The sequence below is a fragment of the Vanellus vanellus genome (assembly GCF_965231255.1).
Source record: "Vanellus vanellus genome assembly, chromosome: 1".
NCBI lineage: Eukaryota > Metazoa > Chordata > Aves > Charadriiformes > Charadriidae > Vanellus > Vanellus vanellus.
Window position 1 is genome coordinate 86,978,885 of NC_138905.1, and position 24,896 is coordinate 87,003,780.

Sequence of the window (24,896 nt, forward strand, 5' to 3'; positions counted from 1 at the left end):
AAAGTTTGGAGTTCTGTTCAGACAACTGTAACCCTCTTTTTACTGTGCAGCAATGTTAGTATTTGTTTGCTCAATGGTAAGTTTGCAAGGGCTATAGAACGTACTTGCCTGTAGGCCTTCATTCACTGCATTTCCTTCAGGAGGCCTCATTTTAAAGTTACCTAAAAAGCTCCTATGCTTGAGGAAAGGCTCTTACTTTGCCGTGTGTTTCCCATGGGCCACTCCATGTGGTGTGCTCCTGTCTGCTGCTGGTAATGGGGTCATAGATAGAAACATCTAACAGCAGAGGTTGTTTCTGTTCACCAAGGCCGTAATGGCTGCTCAGTCTCTGTTGTGGCCAGGCCAGCAATAGATGGGGACAATGAATGATGTAATAAGCAGGTGCGTTGTTAGATCTGATCAGAACTGGCTGATTGCCTGGAGTCTTCACTTGACATTTTAATCTATTCTGCATAATGAATGGAAGATGGATGTTTTCACAGGGAGACTTTTCCATGGCAGCTACAACTGTAGCTCTCAGAGGGACATAACTGGCCTTCACAGCTGTCACCAGTTGGATAGAGATGGTGTTTATTACACTCTTTCCACACTAAGAAGTCATCTTTACTATGAAAAGCTTTAAACATTCTAATTTAGAATCAGAGAATGGTTTAGGTTGGAAGGGACCTTAAATATCATCGAGTTCCAACCCCCCTGCCATGGGCAGGGACACCTCCCACTAGAACAGGTTGCTCAAGGCCCCATCCAACCTGGCCTTGAACACTTCCAGAGATGGAGCCTCCACAACTTCCCTGGGCAATTTGTTCCAGTGCCTCAACACCTTCATAGCGTGAAAAATTTCTTCTACCCTCTTCCAATTTGGAGCCATTACCCCTTGTCCTATCACTACATGCTCTTATAAAAAGTCCCTGTCCAGCTTTCTTGTAGGTGCCCTTCAGATAGTGGAAAGCGGCTATGAGGTCTCCCTGGAGTCTTCTCTTTTCCAGTCTGAACAACCCCAAGTCTCTCAGCCTGTGTTCCTAGGAGAGGTGCTTCAACCTTCTGATCATCAGTTTAGAGTAAGAGAAGGCATATTGACCAGAACTGATTTCTATGTGTTAAGGGATTTGTTTTGATAAACTACAGAATGAAGGTGAGATGCCAGCTGGCTTTAATCAGCATAGCCCTACTGGAGATTCAGTGGCCCAGACAGACAACTGGCGGTGGTGAGAACATAAATAAAGCATGATCAAGGGTGGAGGTATGCCAAATTAAAGTGCATTTGTCTTGCCTTTTATACTGCCAGTCTGTCTGTTAGTGCTGCATAGAAAAGTCAGCAGTTTAAGTACTTGGCCTCAGTGTTGTTTTTATTTGTGTTCTCTTTGCAGGGAGAGGAACAAACATCTGAAAGATGAACGTGACATATTCTTACAGGTAAACAACTATTATTTTCAAACCTAGTGTTGAGCAAACGTATCAGAACAGCCTCAAAAGAAGGAGATCAGAAGGCTGTTCAGGAGACAAATTCCTGTGCTACTTAAATCTTTCCCCATTCCTAATTTATATCATCTTTTTTCTCACTTGAAAATAAGATTTTTAAATTTGCTGAACAATTTTAAGAGCTACATTTTTAGAATTATAAAGTTGGAGCTATCTTGAAAGAGATAAATATATTTTATAAGAAGCTAAGGATGCAATCATGAGCAGATGAAATAAATAACCTAAAAATTGAACAAACTATTCAGTCAAGAGTAGCTAATATCCTGAAATGTTTATGCAACAGTGCAATATCTGGGTACCTGAATCAGTACCTGAATACCTGTCGATACTGGGTAAGAGCAGATCACATTAACTTTTTATCCAGCAGCAGAGAATGGGCTGCTAAGAAGTTCCAGAAGTACCCTGGCTTAAGGAGACTAAGGCCACTTGGTTTAGACTTGTTTGTGTTCTAGTTTCTACAAGAAGCTGCTAGAGTAAATTACCATATATCTATTGACTCCTTTTCATGATATTATGCTGTTTTATTGTGGTCCACTTAGTTTACTAAGAAGATGAATTCTTGCAGGATCTGGAGTTTCCATGTTCTGGTTATTTATCAATCAGGACTTTGACACATTATACCTCTAGGATTTTTTTCTACATTTTTTCTTTCATATTCATTACATTATTTAAGCATTAGAAATAAAGGCAGTTAACCATAAGGAATGACGGGTGTAAATGAGTAAGAAATATTCTGTATTTCTGCAGAAATGCAAAACAAGTGTTCCAAAAGCCAGCTGGAAGCAACGATCAGGGTCTGTCATTGGGAAATACATAGAGGGCAAGATGCTGCCTAACAGGTAAGAACTTTTTTTCATGTGTTCCCGTTTGAGTACAATGAGGCTTTTAGGAAGATGTGGATTGTTTTCTTTCTGATACCTTCAGACTTTTCAAAGCATGTATTTCTAAAGTGTCTGTCACTGTAAGGTTACTGTGCTTTTTAAGAAATTTGGAACTGAAGAGGCTAATTTTCACATAAAACAAGTGTACTGTCTGCAAAGGCAAGAGACTTCTCCATTGTGGATGAATATATGCTGGGAGGCACAAAAGCTTGCTCATTACCCCATGTTGATGGGGTATAATGTCCTTGGTAACTCCCTGAAAGAGTGTACCTCCTCCCCTCCCATTGTAGAGGACAGCAGCCCTGTTGTAAGGTATGGGATGTGGAACGAGTAAAACATGGAAAATTTAATTCTTAACTGTGTGGTTGCAAACTTGAAATCAACAGGAGCAAGATGTTGATCTCAGTGAAACTCTAGCATGTTTCCTTTGAGACAAGAGAAGCTGGAAAGAAGACTAGTATTTCATTTTGAAATAGCAAGTAAGACAATGTTCCTGCAGGCACAGGGTCATGAAGTGTAAGGAGGGAAAGCTTTCAGAGACACAGATTAGTAAGTTCAGTACTGACAAGTGGAGCCTAATTGGCAAAAACAATTATGGCACAAAAATCAAAGAAAAATTTAGGTGGGAAGGACCTCTGTCTCTAGTCCAATCTCCTGCTTAAATATGGACCACTCCAAAACTGGATAAGGTTGCTTGGGGCCTTGTTCAGTTGAGTTTTTGAACTTCTGGATGGAGGTCCCACAGCCTCTTTGGGCACGTGTTCCCTTGCTGCACCAGTCTCATGAAGAAATTGTGTTCCCTGTATCAAGCCAGCACGTCTCTTATTGTAGCTTGCATCTGTGGTCATTGCGCACATCTGAGAAAACTCTGGATCTATTTTATCTACACTCTCCCTTCTCTTGAACCCCCACTTAGCCTTTTTTGACATCCGTATTAAACAAACCCATCGCTCCTCCTCCCTGCTAAAAAGAGAGTTAGATTACACATAGAAAGGGTTGGGGGGCTGTTTTATTCTTCCAGAATAGAGGGGGAAGGGAGTAGGAAATCACAGTAGGAAACTTGCTTTACATATTCCATGAGGTTAGAAATTAGGCTAGTCTTATATTTTGTATTCTGGTTCAGGTTTTCCCTGTAAGTTACTAGCTTTCCCCATGATGTTTATAATTATCAAGCACACTATGTATATATACATACATTGTATGATTAGCTGACTTTTCAGTAGATGTTCGATTGAATCTACTATGCTTGCTGTAAGTAGTAAAAATCATGGGAGATTAAATTCAGTTCCACTAGAATAAAACAGTAGGAATAAAACCAGGTCCATTATATTTTTGTGATGTACTTAATTTTTTCTCTGTCTAGCCATTCATTTGAAGAAGACGATGTTTTCTATAACTCAAAGAGAAGGAATTCTGCTGGACTGAATGGAATTCTCACTGTAGAGCCTGATGCTGGAGCCACTGGAGGAATGTCTAAAGCATCGCATCTCCAAAGAATAATATCAATTGAGGAAGATCACCTACCCCAGCTTCTTGACAGGCTGGTTGACAAGCAGCTGAATAGATGGACTGGAGAAGATGAGAATACTACTTCTGAGACAGAAGTGGATAAGCAAAACACAGAACAATCAATGGAACTCTCACCATCATCTTCTAGAGAGCAGCATGTAGGGAAGGAAACACTGTCAAATGTAAGGGGGCAAAAGGGACCTCACCTTGAGAATTGTGTGCAGTTCTGGGCCCCACAATTTAAGAAAGATGTGAAGGTCCTTGAATGCTTCCAGAGGAGGGCGACAAAGCTGGTGAAAGGGCTGGAAGGCATGTCCTGTGAGGAGCAGCTGAGGACTCTGTGTTTGTTTAGATGGGAGAGAAGGAGGCTGAGAGGTGACCTCGTTTCTCTCTATGGCTTCCTGAGGAAGGGAAGTGGAGAGGGAGGTGCTGATCTCTTCTTCCGGAGATCCAGTGATGGGACGTGGGGGAATGGTTCAAAGCTGTGTCAGTGGACGTTCAGACTTGACATTAGGAAACATTTCTTTACCGAGAGGGTGGTCAAACACTGGAACAAGCTGCCTAGAGAGGGGGTCAATGCCCCATGGCTGTCAGTGTTTAAGAGACATTTGGAGAATGCCCTTAGTAACAAGCTTTAACTTTTGGTCAGCCTTGAAGTGGTCAGGCAATTGGACTAGATGATCATTGTAGGTCCCTTCCAACTGGAACTATTCTATCCTATTCTATTCTATTCTATTTTATTCTATTCTATTCTATTCTGATCTGATCTATTCTATTCTATTCTATTCTATTCTATTCTATTCTATTTGGAAAATGTGAAGTAGTGTTGAAGGGTAATGCATTATTCTTAGAATCTTAAATTATTTAGTTTTCTGTTTTTAAGTTAAAGCATGATAAATTAAGCCATTGCATTGAGAGATGGAAATATACTGCAGATAAATGTTGATGATGCAAAGAAGGGAAACGCAACCTAAAGGAGGGGTAATTTCAGACAATGCGTGTATATACCTACGTCTGAAGGACTGTTTAGGAAAAGTGAAGTTAAGCCTAGTAATAGATGACACAAGAAGATCAACTGAAAGGTAGCAATTTTCTAAAAAAAGAAGCAACTCTTATTTTGAAACGTTGGTGGTGGGTTTTTTTTTGTCAAAAAGTGACATTTCTCATGTTCTGATACTTTTGAGTCTGCTTTGGTAGCTCTTACACTATCTGAGAAATAATGAGAGCAAATATCATTACTTTTTAATTATTTTTGAGAAGACTTTTAATTAGTAAATTGAAATCCAGATTTTTTTTTCAGCTCTAGCTTGTATGAGCATGTTAACAATGAATTCACCATGCAGTAATAATCCTTAAAACAATATGCTGGAAGGTACGTTTCTTTGGAGCCTAAAATCTTTCTTGCACCCCTATTGCTTCAGAGCTAGCTGTGCTTGTTTTCTAATTTTAGTGTCATTGTTAAGTATTACTCATTTTTAGATTCTTGAAGCACATATTAAAAAGATTAAAGTATGGGAAAATAGATATACTTAGTCATAATTATATAGTTCTTTTAGAAGAAGCAAGCTTATCTTGAAAATTATGATAGGATTATGCCATGGTTACATAATAAATTCTAAGTGGTACATTTTAATAAAAAGTCTAGGGCACAGAACAGAGCTTCATCCTTCATTGTGATTTATACAATGCATACTTCTTGCTTGCTGTATGACTTACTTCATATCACGTTTTCAAAGTATGGCATCATTGGACTTCAGGAGAGCAAAAGCCAGGTAGGTCATCAGATTCAGCTAATACAAACCTGTCCTGCCTGCTCTCTTTCAGCAGTCATGCCCCTTGAAAGTACATCGTCTCACCTGGGTAGGAACTGGGCATTCTCTCAGATGTTTTTTCTTATATTGTTGGGTTTTTTCTCAAAACCAATTGAAAGCAAGAAGGGAGGGCAGAGAAGAAATCATAAAATACCTTCTGCCTGGTTGTTGAAAACATTTTCTTTCAGTTTCTAAAGAAACATCATGAGAGTAAACAAGAAGTTCATTTCCAAAGGTCACTTAGAACTGGGAATTTTTTTTTTTTTCCCCAAGAAATGTCAGTGCTTTAGCCCAGCCCTTCATTTGCGTTGGGTTTTTGCTTGTTTTTTAAAATTCAGTTTAAAAAAACATGCAGCAGAATACTCATTTCTGGTAAACTGTCCATGGGACACCAAAATATGTGCATGGTTGTGCATGGTCCTCTTGGCCTGCTGACTAGGCCTGCCAACGACTATTTAGTTGATGACTTTCCATTTTTAGGACAGTCTTTAGGCTGTGGAAGTGTCTGACCGCTGCCACTTTGTGTGAGTAGTGTGTCTCCTTCAATACGCCAGCTGTCAAACTCTAATTAGAGTTTCTCATACAACTTTGCATTGCCTAAATGATAGCTCTTGGGATCACCACTTTTTGACCATGAGATTTAGATGTCAGAAGTGATCTTGTTCCATACAGTGCTTGCACACTGACAGCATGCCTGGGCTAGGAGGAGTGGTATTCAATTAGTAAGTGTTTACTGGGCAGCTCTGCATATAATCCTCAGCTGCAGCTGAAGAAGACTTCAGAAAAGGATAACTCCCTGCTTACTGCATCGTGAGTTGTGAGGTGTGAGTCTTGGGGCCATACATCAACCAGACTGTCTTCTGCAGCCAGTCCTTCTCTCCCCTCATGTTTTGCTGCTCAAAGGATTTGCAGTGGGAAGGAGCGTAGGATCTAGAAATACTTGTGCAAAGGAGGCAGAATGATTCCATGCAGTTGTTACATATGTAGCTCACTCAGATATGAAGTCCTGTCATTCTCTGTTTTGCAGTAGGAAGACGAAGGGTCTGAGACAACCTGTATTTTTCAGTTCATCGCTATTTGTGTTCCCATAGTCTACGTGGCTTTGTATTACTGCATTACATGATCTCATTGCTTACTATACTGAACTCGGGCTCCTAGCTGCTGGCATTAAGCCTTCCTATTCACCATACATTCACAATCATTTAGCCGCTAATCCTTTATGCCCTACCGCATGTTTTAGGCAAGTAGAACCAATGTAAATTTTTTTCTCCTTTTAGAATTGAACAAGTCCATTTCCATCCTATGGAAGGTGACTGCTGAAAGTGTCTAAGTATTTGCAGCAGTACATGAGGCCAGCAACTGCTCTTTTGTTAACAGTCAGGTAGAACATTTTTCTGAGTGGCTATGAAGATGAAGCTGCAGTTAGGATAAGCAGAAATGTGATTGGGAAAACACCTGAAGGAACCATAATGGAAATTAAAGCAAGATTTTCTGTCCAAAACCTCTACCTGAGATGCAATTCCTCTCCCCTCAGTTCTTTCAGTATGGAATATGAACCACTATGTTTATACCTGCTATCTTCCACATTTGTGTTAAATTGCACAAAAAGTAGGTATACTGCTTGACCTGGCTACTGTTTATTGAGGACCACGCAAAAGACACATCTGGGGAAGACTTTTTCAGGCTGCATTGTAAGCTAAAGTAAATTTACATCCTGCTGCTATTCTGTTATTCCATCAGCACTTTGTTGAAGCAGACTATGAAGTAGCTCTTCCCTTAGTATAGTGTTGCTATGCAGTTTTAGAATCAAGTTTGATTATTAAGGTTATTTTCATGAGTGGACTTAATACATCTCCATGAAAAATGACTGCCTATTATGTTGGGAGTTGAGCTGAAGGCCGCTGGTGTTTTTGAGTGCTACTGAGGTGTATATGACCACCAGGGACAAGGTATTTCAGGTCATATAGTCCATATATTTTGTTAGTGTTCTCAGAAGCACTTTGAAAATGGTGCCAAGCTGATGATTGTATGTTAACTTGTTTTATTTCCTAGAGCATACAGACTAATAAGCTGGGAAAGTTTTTCAGCGGAACTGAAAATGTGCTTTATATAGATGTATGTGTATTACTAGCAGCCTATAGTTGCAGTGGGGTTTGGGATTTTAATAGAAAAGGAGAAGTGAACAATGAGATGTTCACTTCCCCATCAAGTGCAGCTCTGTATTGTTTCTGCAAGGCTTCAGTACATTTGTAGAAAACATTTGCCAGGCCAGACTTCAATGTCCCATTCAAAGGACTGTCGGGCAGTGAGTTCAGCTCTGATGTCTTCTTGAAGTCAGCAGTCTCAGGGATTTTGTACCTCAAATGCCTGGCAGAGGGCTTTTTCCTCCCTTCCCTTCCCGTCCCTTCCCTCCCCTCCTCTCCTCTCCTCTCCTCTCCTCTCCTCTCCTCTCCTCTCCTCTCCTCTCCTCTCCTCTCCTCTCCTCTCCTCTCCTCTCCTCTCCTCTCCTCTCCTCTCCTCTCCTCTCCTCTCCTCTCCTCTCCTCTCCTCTCCTCTCCTCTCCTCTCCTCTCCTCTCCTCTCCTCTCCTCTCCTCTCCTCTCCTCTCTCTCCTCACAACCCCTGGCCCAACAAACTCATGCCAGGAGCATCCATGATCTTGCTCCCCTTCTTGCAGCACTAAGAACAAACTCACTGTCTCCCTCTTCCTCCCCCACCTTTGCACAAAACAGAAGAGGCCAGCTAGGTCGCCCCCTGCAAACCAGATGGTGCTACAGTGTTCTTCCCTAAGCAACTCCTGAGCTACATACAGAGGTCTTGAGAATGATGACCTACTTGACAGAGGATATAAATATTCTCTCCAGCATGCACTTAGCTTAGCCTGCAGTAAACAGGACATGAACAAATTGTTCTTCTTTCTGCTTAAAAAACTAAATGGCGGAAACACAGCTGAATGTTTACAGCCTGATTAACTGGGTCTAATTCTCTGTCTGTCTCTTTCCCCTGTGCTTCTGCCTATAATGTTAAACAGATGTAGAAATGCAGTAATTCCGTGGAAGCTCTTAGCTCCACAGTAGTAGCAGAGAGAAGAATCTGGTGATAGATGGCATAAGCCAAAAAATTGTGACTTTGCTTCTCTTATCTAGGTGAAGATGTGCTGTTTCCTTTGTGTCGTTGGTATAGGGTTAAACAACAGAGCAGACCTGTGTTAAGCTTTATGGGTTTTGATTTGCAGGGATGGACATAAACCATGTTCTTTTGGGAGTTTCCTGCATTTTTCACTGCAGTCTCATGTCAAGGTTCATATTCAATATGCTTCCAGAGCTCAATCCAAATCACTGCACTTCAAACGATATGGAATGATGCATGGCAAACATTTGAAATGCTGAGTTATTTTAAGAAACAGAATATTGCTTTATGAGTAATGTTGAACGTGATAGGATAAAATCTCTTATTTTTCCCATCTCAGTTAGCCTTCAAGACAAGGCAAATTGGAGAGGTAGCAGGATTTATAGAGCAGTTGGAGACTAATGTTTGCTTTTACTTGAAGGAGGAGAGAATAAACTCTGTCCCAGACCGCTTGTTCAAGATTATTTTTGTGGGCAATTCGAGCGTTGGAAAGACTTCATTCTTAAGGCGATTTTGTGAAGATTGTTTTTTCCCAGGCACAGCTGCTACTGTAGGTAAGTTTAAGAAACATTATTACTATTACTATTTTTGTTCCAACAGTACTTAGCAGCTTCTACTGAGATCAGGCCCTGTGTTATAAAACAGAAACATACAGATGTTGTAAAAGTCATTATCCAAAAGGAGAGTAGGACATGCAAAGTGAGTTCTAAACTGGGAAGCAGATAATTAATGGAGACATTTCAGAGTAGATTCCATACTGAAATCCTGGCAGCACTGAAATAAATCAGAAAAAATTCTATTGATTTCAATGAAGCTAGAATTTCCTTATAGGTCTCACTGTTCTGAAACTGGTATCCTGTCCTCTGGACCGCACTGTGCTAACCATCCCACCGCCATACCCCATCTCTATCCCTCTAAGTAATCTGATTTTGTTTTAAAGAGAAAGCAGAACATCTGAATTACATTTGAAGATTTAGCATTATGCTAAGCACCAAATAAATGTGTTGGACCAGTGTTTTCAAAGCCAAACATTTCAAAGCCTATATGGTACTTATATTGCCTGAAGTTGTAAACTAAACTTTCAAAAGTCAGACACATAATCAGACACATAATGGGCACAAGTTAGAACACAGGAAGTTCCGTTCAAATACACGGAAAAACTTCTTTACGGTGAGGGTGACAGAGCACTGGCACAGGCTGCCCAGGGAGGTTGTGGAGTCCCCTTCTCTGGAGATTTTCAAGCCCCGCCTGGATGCAGTCCTGAGTAATGTGCTCTGGGCAATCCTGCTTTAGCAGGGGAGTTTGACTAGATGATTTCTAGACGTCCCTTCCAACTCTGAAAACTCCGTGATTCCGTGATAATCAAGGTACAAAAACTGAAGTATAGATTGTTGCAATGCAGCTGAGTTACTGTAAAAGACTAGATTCATTATACTTGGTCTGTATTTAGGTCTTACTTATTCTGCAGCATATATGAAACAAAACTTGTTCACAATAAAAGGTATTTAGATTAATGGGTTTGTCTTGCATTTGTGACAATCAAAGAACATCCAGGCGAGCAGTTGCTGTAGCTCCCTTGACTTATGGGGTAGATAAAGACACACGAGTTTAAATTCCTACTGGTATGTTGAGTGTCTATGTTCACATTAGGGTCAGAGAAGATCTGAGATACAAAGATTTAAATTATTTTTGGCACTATGAGGTATTTCACCTGGCCTTCAGCTGCTATTTTGGAAGAGAACAGGTCTCCTGGATGGCCTGCCAGATTGAAACAGATGTTTTGAATACCAGATGTCATCTCAGACAGCACTAGGTGCCTGTGAGCAAACGGATGAATTCTACCCCACCATCCTCTCTCCTAATCAGTCCAATCAGAGAGGCCTAGGGACCAATTAATCTGACCCTTGATGCCTACTGCAGGGCGAGCTTACTTATTTCCTAGACTCCTAGCTCTTCATTGACTAGATCTTAATTAACTGTAATGGCAGCATAGACACTTACATGTAACTGTTTACATTTAAGAGTCTGGTGCTATATCTTAGCCATGATGTCTTGTAAATGGCTGATATGCTTCCCTACACTCTGGGATCTTACACAGTGTGTGCAGCTGCCTGGAGCTTCCAAAGGAAGCACCGGAACGCATCTGACCTTTTCATCTTTTGGCTGGTGGTCCAGTGTTCTTGCAAATGCAATGGCAAGAAAGTATTTGTCACAGCTTTCATTTAGTCTTCACATCAATGAGTTTCACAGGTGTGGACTATGGCTGTCAAGATACAGACGGTTGAAAAGTCAAGTGAACAAGCAGGAGAAGAATGTTACTGAATTTCTACAGAATAGCTCAAATTTCTTCCATTGATATACAAGCAATGGATTTATCCTCCACTCAGATTTCTTAACTGCCCATTGAAGGAACATGGGCTTGGATGCTTCTTCATTAATGCCAGTGGTAAAAATCCCATTGATATGGAAGAAATTGTTGATGACCTACTGAGGTCCCTTCCAACCTGAATTATTCTATGATTCTCTATGATACAGTACAATGTGATACAAGAAAATGCAGGTTGTCATTAGGAAGAGGCAGTGATTGATTAATATTTAAGACTAATTATTGTTATAAATATCCAGAAGATACTTATATTGTCACAGGTTAGGGGAATTGGGAGAAGATTAATTTAAAAATTTAGATAAATTAATTTTTGTCTCACTTCCATTTGGCCACATAAAAATTAGGGGACTAACCTAACAGTAGTCAGCTCAACTTCTGTGTTCCGTAGCGGGGAGGAGGTTCTCCACATATTCAATCCATTTATCTTCAGCATTTATCTTAGGTTCCACTGTCCCCTTAGTGTGGTGCCTTGTGTTTTTCCACTGACTGTAGAAGGTGCCTATGTGGCTAGCTCAGACTAAACACTGAAATTTCAGACAACTGGAGTTATACAGCATGAATTCCAGGCTAAATGGCTTAGACTGCTGTGGACTGTCAAATGGACCCTTGACATATGTATCCTGATTTGGAAAGTTACTCATTTTACAGCTTTTACAGAATTCAACTACTCTGTTAACATTCAGTATTTTATTACTGAAGAACTTCAGGCAAATAAAAGCTCTTGTTTTTCTGTGATAGTTAGAGACTATGGACATAATTTTTAATGAAGTATCTATCTTGTTCGCTCTCTGGAATTGTTTGTATTTGCTGGATCAGGGTTTCAAAGATCAAACTGAGCATATAAAGAGACAACCTACCTTGTATTTCTGTTACAGGTGTGGATTACAATGTGAAAACCGTCACGGTAGATAATACCCGTGTAGTCCTGCAACTCTGGGACACTGCTGGCCAGGAACGGTGAGAAACATTCTGTTGTGGTTTAACCCTAGTAGTCAGCTAAGCACTACACAGCTGCTTGCTCACTTCCCCATCCAGTGGGATTGGGGAGAGAATCAGAACTGTGAAAGTGAGAAAACTCTAGTTGAAATACAGTTTAATAATTAAAAAAAAAAAAAAAACACAACAAAAAAAACCAAACCCAAAACCAAACACCAAACCTACCACCACCACCACCAAAAAAGAAAAAATAAAGAGGAAAAGAAACAAAACCAAGAAAAAATGCAAAAAATCCCAGTTGTTACCACCAACCAATTGATGCCCAGCCAGTCCCTGAGCAACTGCAGCCTCAGCCAGCCTCTCTTCCCCCTGCAGTTTTATTGCTGAGCACGTCATATGGTATGGAATATCCATTTGGTCAGTTGGGGTCGGCTGTACCAGCTGTGTCCCCCTCCCAACTTCTTGTACACCCCTGCCTACTCACTGGAAGGGCAGTCCAAGAAGCAGAAAATGTCTTGATGCTGTGTAAACACTGTTGAGCAGTAACTAAAATGGTGTGTTACCAACACTGTTTTCATCACAAATCCAAAACATAGCCCCTGTACAAGCTAGTACAATGAAATTTAACTCTATTGCAGTCAAAACTGGTACACATTCTAAGATTTTGTTCCTTCAATCATTTGTTTGAAGATTAGTAAGCATGGACTTAATCATGCTTCTTGGGAGAGAGACAAATATAGGAGTACTCTTAATACATCCAGTGAATTCGCAGTTTAGATCATCCCCTAGCAGCAATAACGTGCTGATTTGGTGCTAAGTGTCTATAGAAAAACTGCAAATCTGTAAAAGAGATTCTTATTAAAGGTCTTAAAAGTGTAGTACCACACGATTTCTTTAGGAAGAAGGCTGATTTTAAAATGTACCTAGAATTATTTCTATAGCAGAAAATGCCTTAATAGCTCAGAAAAGAAGGTTTTTTTTCACCAAGACAATGTCTCAATCCTTGTCTAGTTTATGGAATTTTAGAATACATATATTAACCAAATTAACAAGGGTTTCACCCTTACTAAGACTTGATAATTAGAAGAAACTGTATGGCAACCTCTTCCTTTGTGGGGGTGGCAGGGGGAAATTACTATAAAATTTTACTTATATTGTCAGATTGCCGCTTCTGTTGAAGAGAGCTATAAACAGGTTCTTACTTGTAGGTACCGAAGCATTACCAAGCAGTTTTTCAGAAAAGCTGATGGTGTCATTGTGATGTATGATATAACAGCAAAAGACACATTCACAGCTGTCAAGCAGTGGCTGATAAGCATTGAGGTAACATGACATAACTTTAACTAAACTAACTCTGGTGGCATTATTCTCTACCTTCTTCTGGACAGGGAGCGTTAGCAGGGCAAAACACAGACAGCAGCATGTTTCTTGTGCTGTCACAATTACATTTTTGTTAGTGATTTTGGTCTGCAGTTACCAGTAAAGCTGTTTTTTGTAATCTCTGTGTCTATGAAAATAATCACAATTCCAGGGTTTTAAGGACTTCAAATGAGTTCTGGGGAAAGCCCAGCATGGAGTTCTCTTATTTCACATAAAGGTTATCTAGCTGATGACTCCCATTGGATCACCACTGGCAGTGGGAGGTGCTTTGGAGCAGTGATGATGATCTGATGATCACTGATTGTCACTAGCAGTTTAACAACCAAGTATGTAGCTCACGGGATATTGACTGTGTTGTGAAGCTAAGCAATAACTTAAAGCTATAGTATCTATATTAGTGCTATAAAACTGTTATCGTACACAGTTCAGTTTCCTGGGGATCATCCTTTCAACCACATGAAAACAAAATCATAGCCCATGTCACAGAGTGGCTTCAGTTAATTAAATTTTTTTTCTCTTGGTATGTATATTTCTCTTGTAGCTCATAGACAACGTATTGGGAGTGCAAGCACCTGAATTTGCTTGTGGCCAAAATAAAAAAAAAACAACACAAAACCAGAAACTGAGGCTGCTGCCATAAAGGACTGAGTTGCTAGAGAGAACAAAGTGTGACTTCCTATTTCCTCACTATTGCAGATTATTGTTGCTAACAAAGTAGGGATAAATTGGTATGCAAAGATCATTTAGTCTGATTTTATTGGACATGTGTTCTAGTATAATACACTGTTTTCTGTAATGGCCAATAGGTGACTTTGCAAGTTGAAGTTAGGACTCATTCATTCAGAGAATCACAGAATGGTCAGGGTTGGAAGGGATCTCTGGAGATCATCTAGTCCAACCCCCCTGCCAGAGCAGGGTCACCTACAGCAGGTTGCACAGGACGGCATCCAGGCGGTTTTGAATGTCTCCAGAGTGGGAGACTCCACAGCCTCTCTGGGCAGCCTGTTCCAGTGCTCTGCCACCCTCAAAGAAAAGAAGTTCCTCCTCATGTTAAGATGGAACTTCCTATGTTCAAGCTTGTGCCCGTTACCTCTTGTCCTATCACTGGGCATCACTGAAAAAAGACAGTTCCCATCCCCCTGGCACTCTCCCTTTAAGTATTTATAAGCATTAATAAGATCCCCCCTCAATCTTCTTTTCTCTAGACTAAAAGGACTCAAGTCCCTCAGTCTTTCCTCATAAGAGAGATGTTCTAATCCCCTAATCATCTTTGTAGCCCTTCAAATATTTCCAAACAGGCAGAGTTATTCCTCATCTGAGTAGCTCTACTGAAGTAATAGCAGCATGCATTTTGTAAGATTGGGCTTATTAGGTATACGATATTAATAAATCAGTGATTGTTTTATAATTCAGTATGGTAAAAGCTAGAGGAGAATTCCAGGTTTTGATCCAGAAAAATCAAATACTGTGGTCAAAGTCTTTTTCCAAACTCTAACAGTTCACTCATCTTTACTGACTAATTTTGTTTACTACAAACTATTGCTAAATTGAAGACAGAAGGCCAAGGGCATTTACTGCTGCAGCATTCAACCCACTTTATGAATGTACTCATTTTGATAATTTTAACCATTTTCAGAATGAATTTTGATTCATGCCTATTCCGTGTATTTTGGGGGGCCTATTCTGTGTATCTCTTCATTACTTCATGTAATTTATTTGGCATAATTGTACCCAGGTGTTGTCATTATATTCCTGTCCACGTAATTAGAAAAGCAGTGGCTATAAACACACAATGTCAGAGCCTGTGTAGCATGGTAGTTTTCTCTCTTCCATTTTAATAAAGTGTCTGATGAGCTTCTGTGCTGTTATTAAAAAATGCCAAATTAGTGCAATCTCTAGCGTTCTGTCTTTTTCTTGCCTTTTATCCAACTTTAATTCCTGACATGTTTGTAAGTAAAACAGCAGGTACCTGGCTTATATGTGATGTCTTAAATGTCTTGTTGCAGTGTGACATTTGTTAGTTTTTAGGCTCTTGATCTGTGATTTTTTAAATACAATGCCTCAGATGATATTTGTTCTTTGTTCTGCAGGAGACAACTGGGGAGAATGTACCTGTGCTTTTGCTGGGTAATAAAACTGATAATGAAAAGGAACGTGAGGTCCCTATGGGAATGGGAGAGCATCTTGCTAAGGTACTATAGTTAGGCGAGAACCCCTTAAAAAACTTGAAGGTGAAGGTTTTAAAATGGAGTCTGAAAATGTCTAAATTCATAGAAATACAGATTTATTTTAATCAGACAAGTATTTTTAAGGATTAGAAAGCCCACCAGACTCATCAATTCAGCTCTCAGTGATGTAAGTGCTGATAATTATAGTAGTTATAAAACTGTCTAGATGAAGAAAAACCAAAAAGTGAGTGGTGTGAAAATACCTGAGAATTCACTCAGTCTCTTCTCTCTCTCTCCCCTCTCTTTCTTTGTTCTCTCTTTCTTTCTGTTTTTTTCCTCCCTTCTCTTCTTCTCTCTCTTCTTTCTCTCTTATCTCTTTGGATAGATTCTTTACAGAGAGATAATTTGGGGATATTTTCTCCCTCCTACCTCCTGTAAAACCACAGAAGACCATCTGTTACTCCTATGGTAGGAGTAGAAAACATGTTTACTTTTAGTAACTTTCCATCAAGGAGATAAAATAAGTAGAGTTAACAGTCTGCGTCTACCAGAACACTGGTGATCCATGGGCCATAATTTAAGCATTAAGGGACTGCAAATAGCAGATACTTCTTAATATTCCTGTGTACCCATGCTCATCAATTTTTCTTTTGAATCTCTCTATAGAATGCATATAGTTTGAACAGTAATGCCTCCAGAATATTCATTTATTTAAAAATAAGTCATCCCAATGTTCCTGAGAAATGAACTGAGTTGGTAGGAATTTACCTAAATTAAACAATGTGCTGGATTTCACATATGTACTTGTTTCTCCTTTGAAAATAGATTTACAGCTCTGCTTGCTGGTAACAAAAAAGGATATTTTCAAAATTTGAAATACATCTGAATTGTTCTTGGTTTATAGGAAAGATTGCTGCTGGGCACCTCTTTGTAACTGAAAGAATTAGGCCCAGATCTCTTTTTATCTTATTTGATTATTCATACAGCCTTTTACAAGCATACCTCTGTATTCAGGTTTGTGTCCATTATTTTATTTTTCTAGGGGAGTAATATCAGTCTTGAACTTCATCGCTCAAAGGTTCTCCCTTTAGGAAATCTGCTTTATTTTCTTGTATGCATGGAAATGCAGATAGTTTTGAGGCGCTGGAGGCTAGGAGGGACTCCAGGGTGTAACACTGAACCCTTCTGTGAAAAAACAAATGATGCATGAATGCTAAATGGACAGAGTAGGTGTCTTGCATGTCATTTAGCTCTCTTAAAAAATTGTACTAGTAAAACAAAGATGAATCATTCTAATAGATAGAACTCACAGCCCACCAGGCCATTAATCTTAACATGTCATGCAAGAAAATAGAACGTTTTGCATAAGTAAAACAAAGAAAGTTGTCAAATTAAAGATGGTTATAATCAAATGAATGGATCTGAATGAGTCATTTGAATCCTTGAATGTGCTACCCGAGGTAGCTAAGGGAAGGAATGATTAATGACAATGGATTAGTTGAAAAGCAGTGTAGATATAATTGAATTATAACAATTTGCTTGTTGAGCTAATAATAACCATGAATTTTAATGAAATTTTAATTCTTGCTAAATAGCCATGTAATTCCTATGAAACCACATACCACCGTCTCTATTAGTGAATGCAATTGAGTTACTTATTTTGTGAACAATCCCATGAATTACTCCCCGATGACCCAAAATACATGGAACTAGATGCTGAGCTGATACAAATATGTATAGCCATATTTGGTGAAAAAAACTCTGAACCTCATTGCAGACCACAAACCAGATTAGCCTTTTGATCCTGAAGTCCAACAGTGTTTATGGACTGTTTCAAAGTCTCACAGGACGGAATCATTTGTACCTGTTTTTTTTTTTTCTATAGTCAGAGTGGAATGTGTACTTTCAGAGGGCATTCCAGCCCAGCCATATTAACTCTTGCTTTGCGTCAGTCCCACATCTTACAAGTTAGTGTACTACAAATTTGGTCAGAAACCCAAGGGCTGCCATTATAATGCACACGTCACGTAACATCTTTGCAAGGCAGGCAGCACAATTCATTATTAAAAGGAAGAATGACAGTCTGAAGGGAGTCCTTTCAATTCCTTGTCATTTGAGAAGACTGGTAGTTGCAGTGTATGTGTGATAGCCCGGGAAAGGGGGAATAGGATGCGGATAGCGATTCTGGGAAGGCATCATAGGGGACAACAAGGTTGTGATGCAGCCGATCTGTAGTTGGATGAACTAAAGAGTAAACATCATGATGGTAAGGAGAATTTTACAGTATTGACTTTGCAGGGAGAAACGGCAGACACAAAAGAAAACGTTCACATGCAGTACAAGAATGACCTGATGGAAAACATCTAAAACTCTCTTGATAGAGCTACTGGGAGTATAAAGAAAAAGAGAGAAAGAAAAAAAAGTCAATTTCACCTTTTTTTTTGTAGAAGATGCAGAAGGAAATCTGCATTTAACAAATTTCTAAATGCCAAGTCCATTTGACCTTTTTTGTACAGGATGCAGAAGGAAATCTGCATTTAACAAATTTCTGTTTAGCTTAGCTTGATCAAGACTTCATATGAGCACAACAAAAATACAGAGTATTTAGATCATATTGTGAGCATCCAGGAGCATCCAATGTTCTATTTGAGTGGATTAGTGTAACCACTGAAGATTATTTAAATAAAATGGCTTATGATATAGGTGCTGCTCAGGCATTCAGGCAGCATGATTTTATTTTGGCCCTGCACAGACTTCCTGGATGATCTTAAATGGGTCAATAAATCCTTCTCTATCTCTGTTCCTCAACTATAAAATAAGATAATAATGCCTTTTGTCTGCCTGGACTTTGCAGACATGGGATGAGGACTGTTACTGTGTGTCCATACAGCGTCTCCTTTATTAACCGTTGGTGCTGTTGTTATACAAATACTGCTAATGAGGGAGCTATTCTTCCCACAGTGATACTACCTTACAGGACAGAAGTTGCCCAGCTCCATCTGGTAATAATTCATTTTCCTCCCTGTTCTTTAGATGTCTGCTGATTTGTATGTAACTTTTTAAAATGAAGTAATTGCCAGTGGTCTTCAGGTTCAATAGTTAATTGCCGGATGGAGATGTCTGGCATTTCCTGGCTTATTAATTATATGTGTCCTGCCTTCTGCTACTTTGTTCTCGTTGTGTATTCTATCAATTAAAGTTCCCTCCCTGATTCAAAGGAATGACACTTTGTATTTCCAGGCTAACTCCTCCTCCAGAGAAGGACCTGTTTGCCAGACTGAAAGAAATAAGCAATTAATATCAATTGAGTTTAAATTATTACCTTTCATCAATAATTTGTCTTACTCCTGGGATTCGTTGAAAAATCCATTCAGATTCATGCCAGCATAAATTATGTCATCACTGAGAGTTTGCCTTTAGTGAAATTCTGTTGTATGTGGGGAGGATGAAGTAGTATCACTCTCTGCTTGACTGACGTGAAGTGCCTAGATATTGACCACAGTAGGTTTTCTCTTAGAGTTCTGATCAGCTGAACAGAAAAAAAAGGAGTGTAAATTTTGTTGCAACCTTCTATTTGCATAGCTAGCAAGAAATTTGAGCTGGTCAAAATTTATCTTAAAACTTTTCTAAGGAAAGCAAGAGAATCATAGGGTTATATCATTGTAAATAGCATACAGAACACTGTTTAAAATAAAAAAAAAAATCAATGAAATATCCATCCAACACTAACATTGCCTGATTTCTTCCCTTCTCTGCTCTTCTGTGCTTATCTGCCACCCAGAAATTACTACAAGTGGTTCAATCCTGATGTTCACTAGAACAAACCATATAACCATTTACAACATATTCGAAACTGACATTTGATAACATTGCACCACTTTTTAGAGCTGCTAAAATGAACTACCATATTTATGAAACTTCTTTACTCCACTTTTTGTCTTTGAAATTTCATGAAGATGATAAAAATTTCAAAAAGCTGTCCAAATTTGAAAGCATTTTAATGGGAACTTTTGAAAACTGCATTGTAAGTATCTTATGGAGGGCGGTTAAATAAGTACAAATGCAGTAACCACAGTTAATAGCAAACAAATTAAAATATGCCGCCATGTGATTGTAATTTCCTAAGCTACTAACTTATTTATTTGAATGTTAAGCTACTGTCATAAATAGCAATAAGATACATAGAAAAGTGAAAAGTGAACAGAAATTTGAAATCTGGATGGGTAAAAGGGCAGTTAGTATTTTGGAGAGAATAATCTGTCATTCCCTCTCAAACTTCTCTTGCCATCACAGCTGCTAGGTCAGGCTTTTCTGCAGATGATCTCTTGCATTTATTGTGGTAAGGCTTCATTCAGCTGAAGTGCTGAGAATGTCTCTGGGGCTTGATCATTTATCCATTATTCTTACTTGCAAAGCTCCCAGGGGCTATAAAATCAAAGGTGCAGGCTGACTGCAAAAGAAGATGCAGAAAATTTTCACAAATACAAAAAATGAAATAGAATTAATTTGTTCTTATATTTTGCTGAGGTTATTGACTGGTCATTTGCTGGAAAACATTGGTCTCAAACTGTTGAGTACAGAAACACTGCTGCTGAAGCTTTCCAAGATTAAAAAACCAATAATAAAATACTGGAATTATTTTCATCTGCTTTGTCAAGCACTCAGCGATGTACTAATTGCCTCATCATCACAAGGAAAGTTCAGAAGACTTCAATACCTTATAAGGCGTGTTTGTGTTTCAGCATGTGAGAGATCAAACACTTCTAGCAAAAGCCACTGTATAGAACAAATGCCTGCTAAGAAAGGCATATAGTTGTTATCTTGGTGGTATGATTGAAATTCTTTTCTTTTGTTGCTATTTACTGTTAGCTCTAGAATGAAATCCTAATTTTTCCTAAAATGATCTTTTTCTTTATTTGCATATTTCAGTATATCTGTGTTGCTTTTTTAAAGCTGGAGTGAGATATTGTGCAAAATTAATTGAAATGGTGTTTCTGTTTGATTCTAGGATTACAATTTAATTTTCTATGAATGCAGTGCATATTCTGGGTACAATACCAAAAAGTCTGTGCTTCACTTAGCTAGGTAAGAAGAAAACATAATCTATGAGTTCTATATGTGTCTGGCTTCCCTGTCACTGACAGAGTGAATTCCAATTATTAAATTAGTTTGATAGGAACTTACCCTGATGAAATATTTGTTCCTTTTAAACTGGTCTGTAGCTTGACCCTGTTGCTCCAAATGAGCAGTTGCTTCGGTTCATAGAGTCCAGTGTAAGCTAGTAAAGCTCTGTGTAGACCCAGAAACACCTGAATTGTTGCTAGGAAAGCTGAGGGCCTGGGATGTTGTGATGGTTCTGGCAGGAAGTTCTTGGAGGTTTGAAGAAATATGCTTGGAAACGGATGCTGCTGAGTCCTTGCAGCAGAACACTGGATGTGCTTCTTTCTTCCCTGTGCCCATTACAGTTCCAATCCTGCTGTCTTCCTGGGGACTGGGAAAGAGGGAGAGGTGAGGTTTTTAACTTATATGAAGGCTAGGGATAAAAATATGGGTAAATCTGTCCCCTCTGAACTACTTACAGAGGTGGAAACACTAGGAATGAATTGGCAGGTATTGTTGCTATAGTTAGTGAAATTTTGTGAATGTGTCAGGTAATTGATAAATGTCTAGGTAGCCAGATGTAGTTTTGTTTTGCTCCAGCCTCAAAAATAACAAATGAAAGTCACTGATTTGAGTCTCTGTAACATACAATAAATGCTAACAATCAGCGCCAACTACATTTTTCTAACTAAATGAACAAAGACGGTTTTGTGATGGAGCCACCATAATTGTACTTTTTTGTTTGTTTATTAGTTCATAAAAATGTTGTCATCTTCTGTTAATCTCTGGACAATTTTATAGGCTTTGGGGAAATGTTTTTCTGTTTTGATCTCTTATGGGTATTTTCTCAAAAGTATTGTTTCTTTCCCCCAGGATTTTAAAGGAACATGAAGATAAAGTGAAAGAGAAAACCATTGAACTTCAGTCTGATATGAATAAAAAGTCTTGCTGTATCAGGACATAAAATGCTGGGGCACGTTTAGACAAATATCATACATTTGTATGACACTACATGGCACCATCAGATTTGCTTTATCTTCCAGATATTTCTTCTTCTGTGTTCTGGGTATAGGTGTAAGTGAACCTTAAAATCCTTGTATGTTCTGATCTTCAGTTTTACAAATATTGTCTTTAGTTAATTGACAACATATTTGGGGCAGTAACGGTCTTTTATTCTGTTTGACGACTAACAGCACTGAATCCTGCTTTGTGATCAGTCTTGTAGAAGCTGCCACATTATTAATAATGAGAAATAATTTTATAGGAAGAAAACTACTTGGAATATGAAGTAAATCCTAACTGGTGTGGATGACCTGTCTTCTGAATACTTCTGTCTATTTCAGTGGTATCTAGATCCTGATTTTGTACTGAACTTTGTGACAGGTTTTTAAAAATTGAAATAGGTAGCTGGCTGGTTGTTTAAAAGCAACAGGCCAGCAATCGCAAAGCATAAGGTGAAGCTTAATGTGAAATATATGTGAACAAAGGATTGCAGAACCATAAAGACTTTCATAAGTAGCATTAACTAGGTTATACTACACATTGTTGCATATACATAAGAAACCCTTTCTCCCACTTAGATGTGATGAATAAGGTATAATTAGAGAAGTCGCTGAGATACCATACAGGCTTGCTGAGCTGTTGCCAAATAAGATGGCATGTTTCCATGGTGAGGTGGTGCTATGCAAATATTGGCAAGGAATTGGCTGGATGGCCTCAATCAAAGAGTTGCAGTCAACAGCTTGATGTCCAAGTGGTGACCAGTGACAACTGGCATTCCTCAGGGGTTGGCGCTGTTTAATGTCTTTGTGGTTAACATGGACAGTGGGATTGAGTGCACCCTCAGCAAGTTCACACCAAGCTGTGTGGTACAGTTGACATGCTGGAGAGAAGGGACACCATCCAGAGGGACCTGGACAGGCTTGAGAGGTGGGCCCGTGAAAACCTCATGAAGTTGAACAAGGTCAAGGGCAAGGTCCTGCACATGGGTTGGGTCAAACACAAGCACAAATACAGGCTGGATGGAGAATGGATTGAGAGTAGCCATGAGGAGAAGGACTTGGTGGTGTTGGTGGATGAAAAGCTCAACATGAGCTGGCAATGTGTGCTCACAGCCCACAAAACCAACTGTATCCTGGGCTGCATCAAAAGAAGCATTGCCAGCAGGTTGAGGGAGGTGATTCTGCCCCTCTACTCTGATGTCCTGAGACCCCACCTGGAGTACAGCATCCAGCTCTGGGACCTCCAACATAAGAAGGACATGGACCTGTTGGAGTGAGTCCAGAGGATGGCCACAAAGATGATCAGGGGGCTGCAGCACCTCTCCTATGATGACAGGCTGAGAGAGTTGGGGTTGTTCAGCCTGAAGAAAAGAAGGCTCTGGGTAGACCTTATAGTGGTTTTCCAGTACCTAAAGGGGGCCTACAGGAAAGGTGGAAAGGGACTGTTTATCAGGGAGTGTAGTGGTAGGATGACAGGTAACAGTTTTAATCTGAAAGAGGGCAGATTTAGATTAGATATTAGGAAGAAATTCTTTACAGTAAGGGTGGTGAGGCACTGGAGCAGGTTGCCTGAGGAAGTTGTGGATGCCCCATCCCTGGAAGTGTTCAAGGCCAGGTTGGATGGGGCTTTGAGCAACCTGGTGTAGTGGGAGGTGTCCCTGCCCATGGCAGGGGGATTGGAACTCGATGATCTTCAAGGTCCCTTCCAACTCTAACCATCCTATGGTCTAGCTTAGTTTTCAGAAACAGTGGAGTCATGGTAGTGCAGTACTTTGGCTCATTAGTGTTGCACTCGGAGCAAATCAGCCTGTGCTCTTCACCATATTTGACATGGCTATATTGCTTTGTGTTGCAGCACATGCTCTGAACCTCTGGCTATCATGTGCTATAGAAGTCCCAAAGCACTCTGTGGGCAACTTGAACATTCAAATCAATTTGCTGTCATTAGTGCTTGTTGAAAACACATACCTACATAGGAAGCTCATTTCACTGGTGTAGCTGGTTGTAGACAAAGCATATTATGGCCAAATGAACATCTCTTTATCTCCAGAATTCTGTCACAGGAGGTTTCATGCCAAATGTTGGAGGCAGAAATAGTAGATCTTTTGAGGAAGATTTTAAGAAACTTTCCAACACTTAAGGAATCAAAAATCTCACCAAAATCCAGTGAGATATTGCTCTCTTTAGCAATATTAAGAAAAAAATCTTCCTCATGTACCTAAATATGTGACTGATTTTTCAAAAGCATCTGCCACACATTTCCCTTTGGTTTATTCAAGACCTGATAGCACTGAGGTAGTGTTTGAGAAATCAAAGCCAGAAGAATATGTTTTAGAAAATCGTGCCTCACCTTGGATCATAAGAAACTCAAATGTCATAATTGCTTTTGGAAGCCTTTGTAGAATATAAATGAAAATGAGAAACTTGAGAGTGGGTCACCCAGCGAGCACATGATCAACAATTATTCCTGTTGGTATTTGTCTTCACTGCATCCAGCTATGGTGATAAGCAGTCAAGAATGATTATTCATGATGGTGGGCTTGTTGGGAAAATGGAATGCATAGTATAATTTATTTCATTAAAATATCAAACAGAACTCTAGATTTTATTATGTGAGGCTGTCATGTTTTCAATCCTTTTTCTAAATGTTATCAAAAAGTTATTTTTCATTTGAATAATGAATCAATTTGAAACTAAAGATGAAAGGTAAACACTAGCTTTATAAGTAACTCTATTTTGGGATCAAAACTTCATCAGTAATTAATTGTGCACTTGGGATTTCAGTCTGATCAAAGGTATTTATCTAGTGCCAGGAACTGTATGATAGAGGTTTGCAAAATTTCCTCTATAGCAATTCCTATATCCGTACCAGCACTCAAATATACTTTCCTATGAGTTGGGATCCAAACATGAGCCCTTCCCCTATCAAGTGGAATAACCAGGATTTTCCCTCTATAAGGAATGGTGGATGGACTAAGTAGCCCAGGATGAGCGGGTTTTTCCTTTGCTGATTCCTGAGAGTCTGCTCATGCAAATGAAAAAAAAACAACTCCCCTTGTGAGGTGCCTAAAACCCCAAAGGAGCAAAATGAGCATCCATTAATGAGAATCAGTAGGC

At 39.4% G+C, this 24,896-nt stretch overlaps 1 protein-coding gene across 1 annotated transcript in view; it reads left to right on the forward strand.

Annotated features, from left to right (window-relative positions):
* Positions 1 to 24,896, forward strand: part of CRACR2A (calcium release activated channel regulator 2A) — a 64,754-nt gene that overhangs the window by 32,353 nt on the left and 7,505 nt on the right. Inside the window, exons 9-17 of the mRNA XM_082494859.1 lie at positions 1,368 to 1,413; positions 2,227 to 2,318; positions 3,724 to 4,051; positions 9,230 to 9,362; positions 12,070 to 12,151; positions 13,339 to 13,453; positions 15,601 to 15,702; positions 20,687 to 20,763; positions 21,652 to 21,852. Coding sequence (XP_082350985.1) covers positions 1,368 to 1,413; positions 2,227 to 2,318; positions 3,724 to 4,051; positions 9,230 to 9,362; positions 12,070 to 12,151; positions 13,339 to 13,453; positions 15,601 to 15,702; positions 20,687 to 20,763; positions 21,652 to 21,742 — 1,066 coding nt within the window. The 3' untranslated portion in view covers positions 21,743 to 21,852. The remainder of the gene's footprint in view (positions 1 to 1,367; positions 1,414 to 2,226; positions 2,319 to 3,723; positions 4,052 to 9,229; positions 9,363 to 12,069; positions 12,152 to 13,338; positions 13,454 to 15,600; positions 15,703 to 20,686; positions 20,764 to 21,651; positions 21,853 to 24,896) is intronic.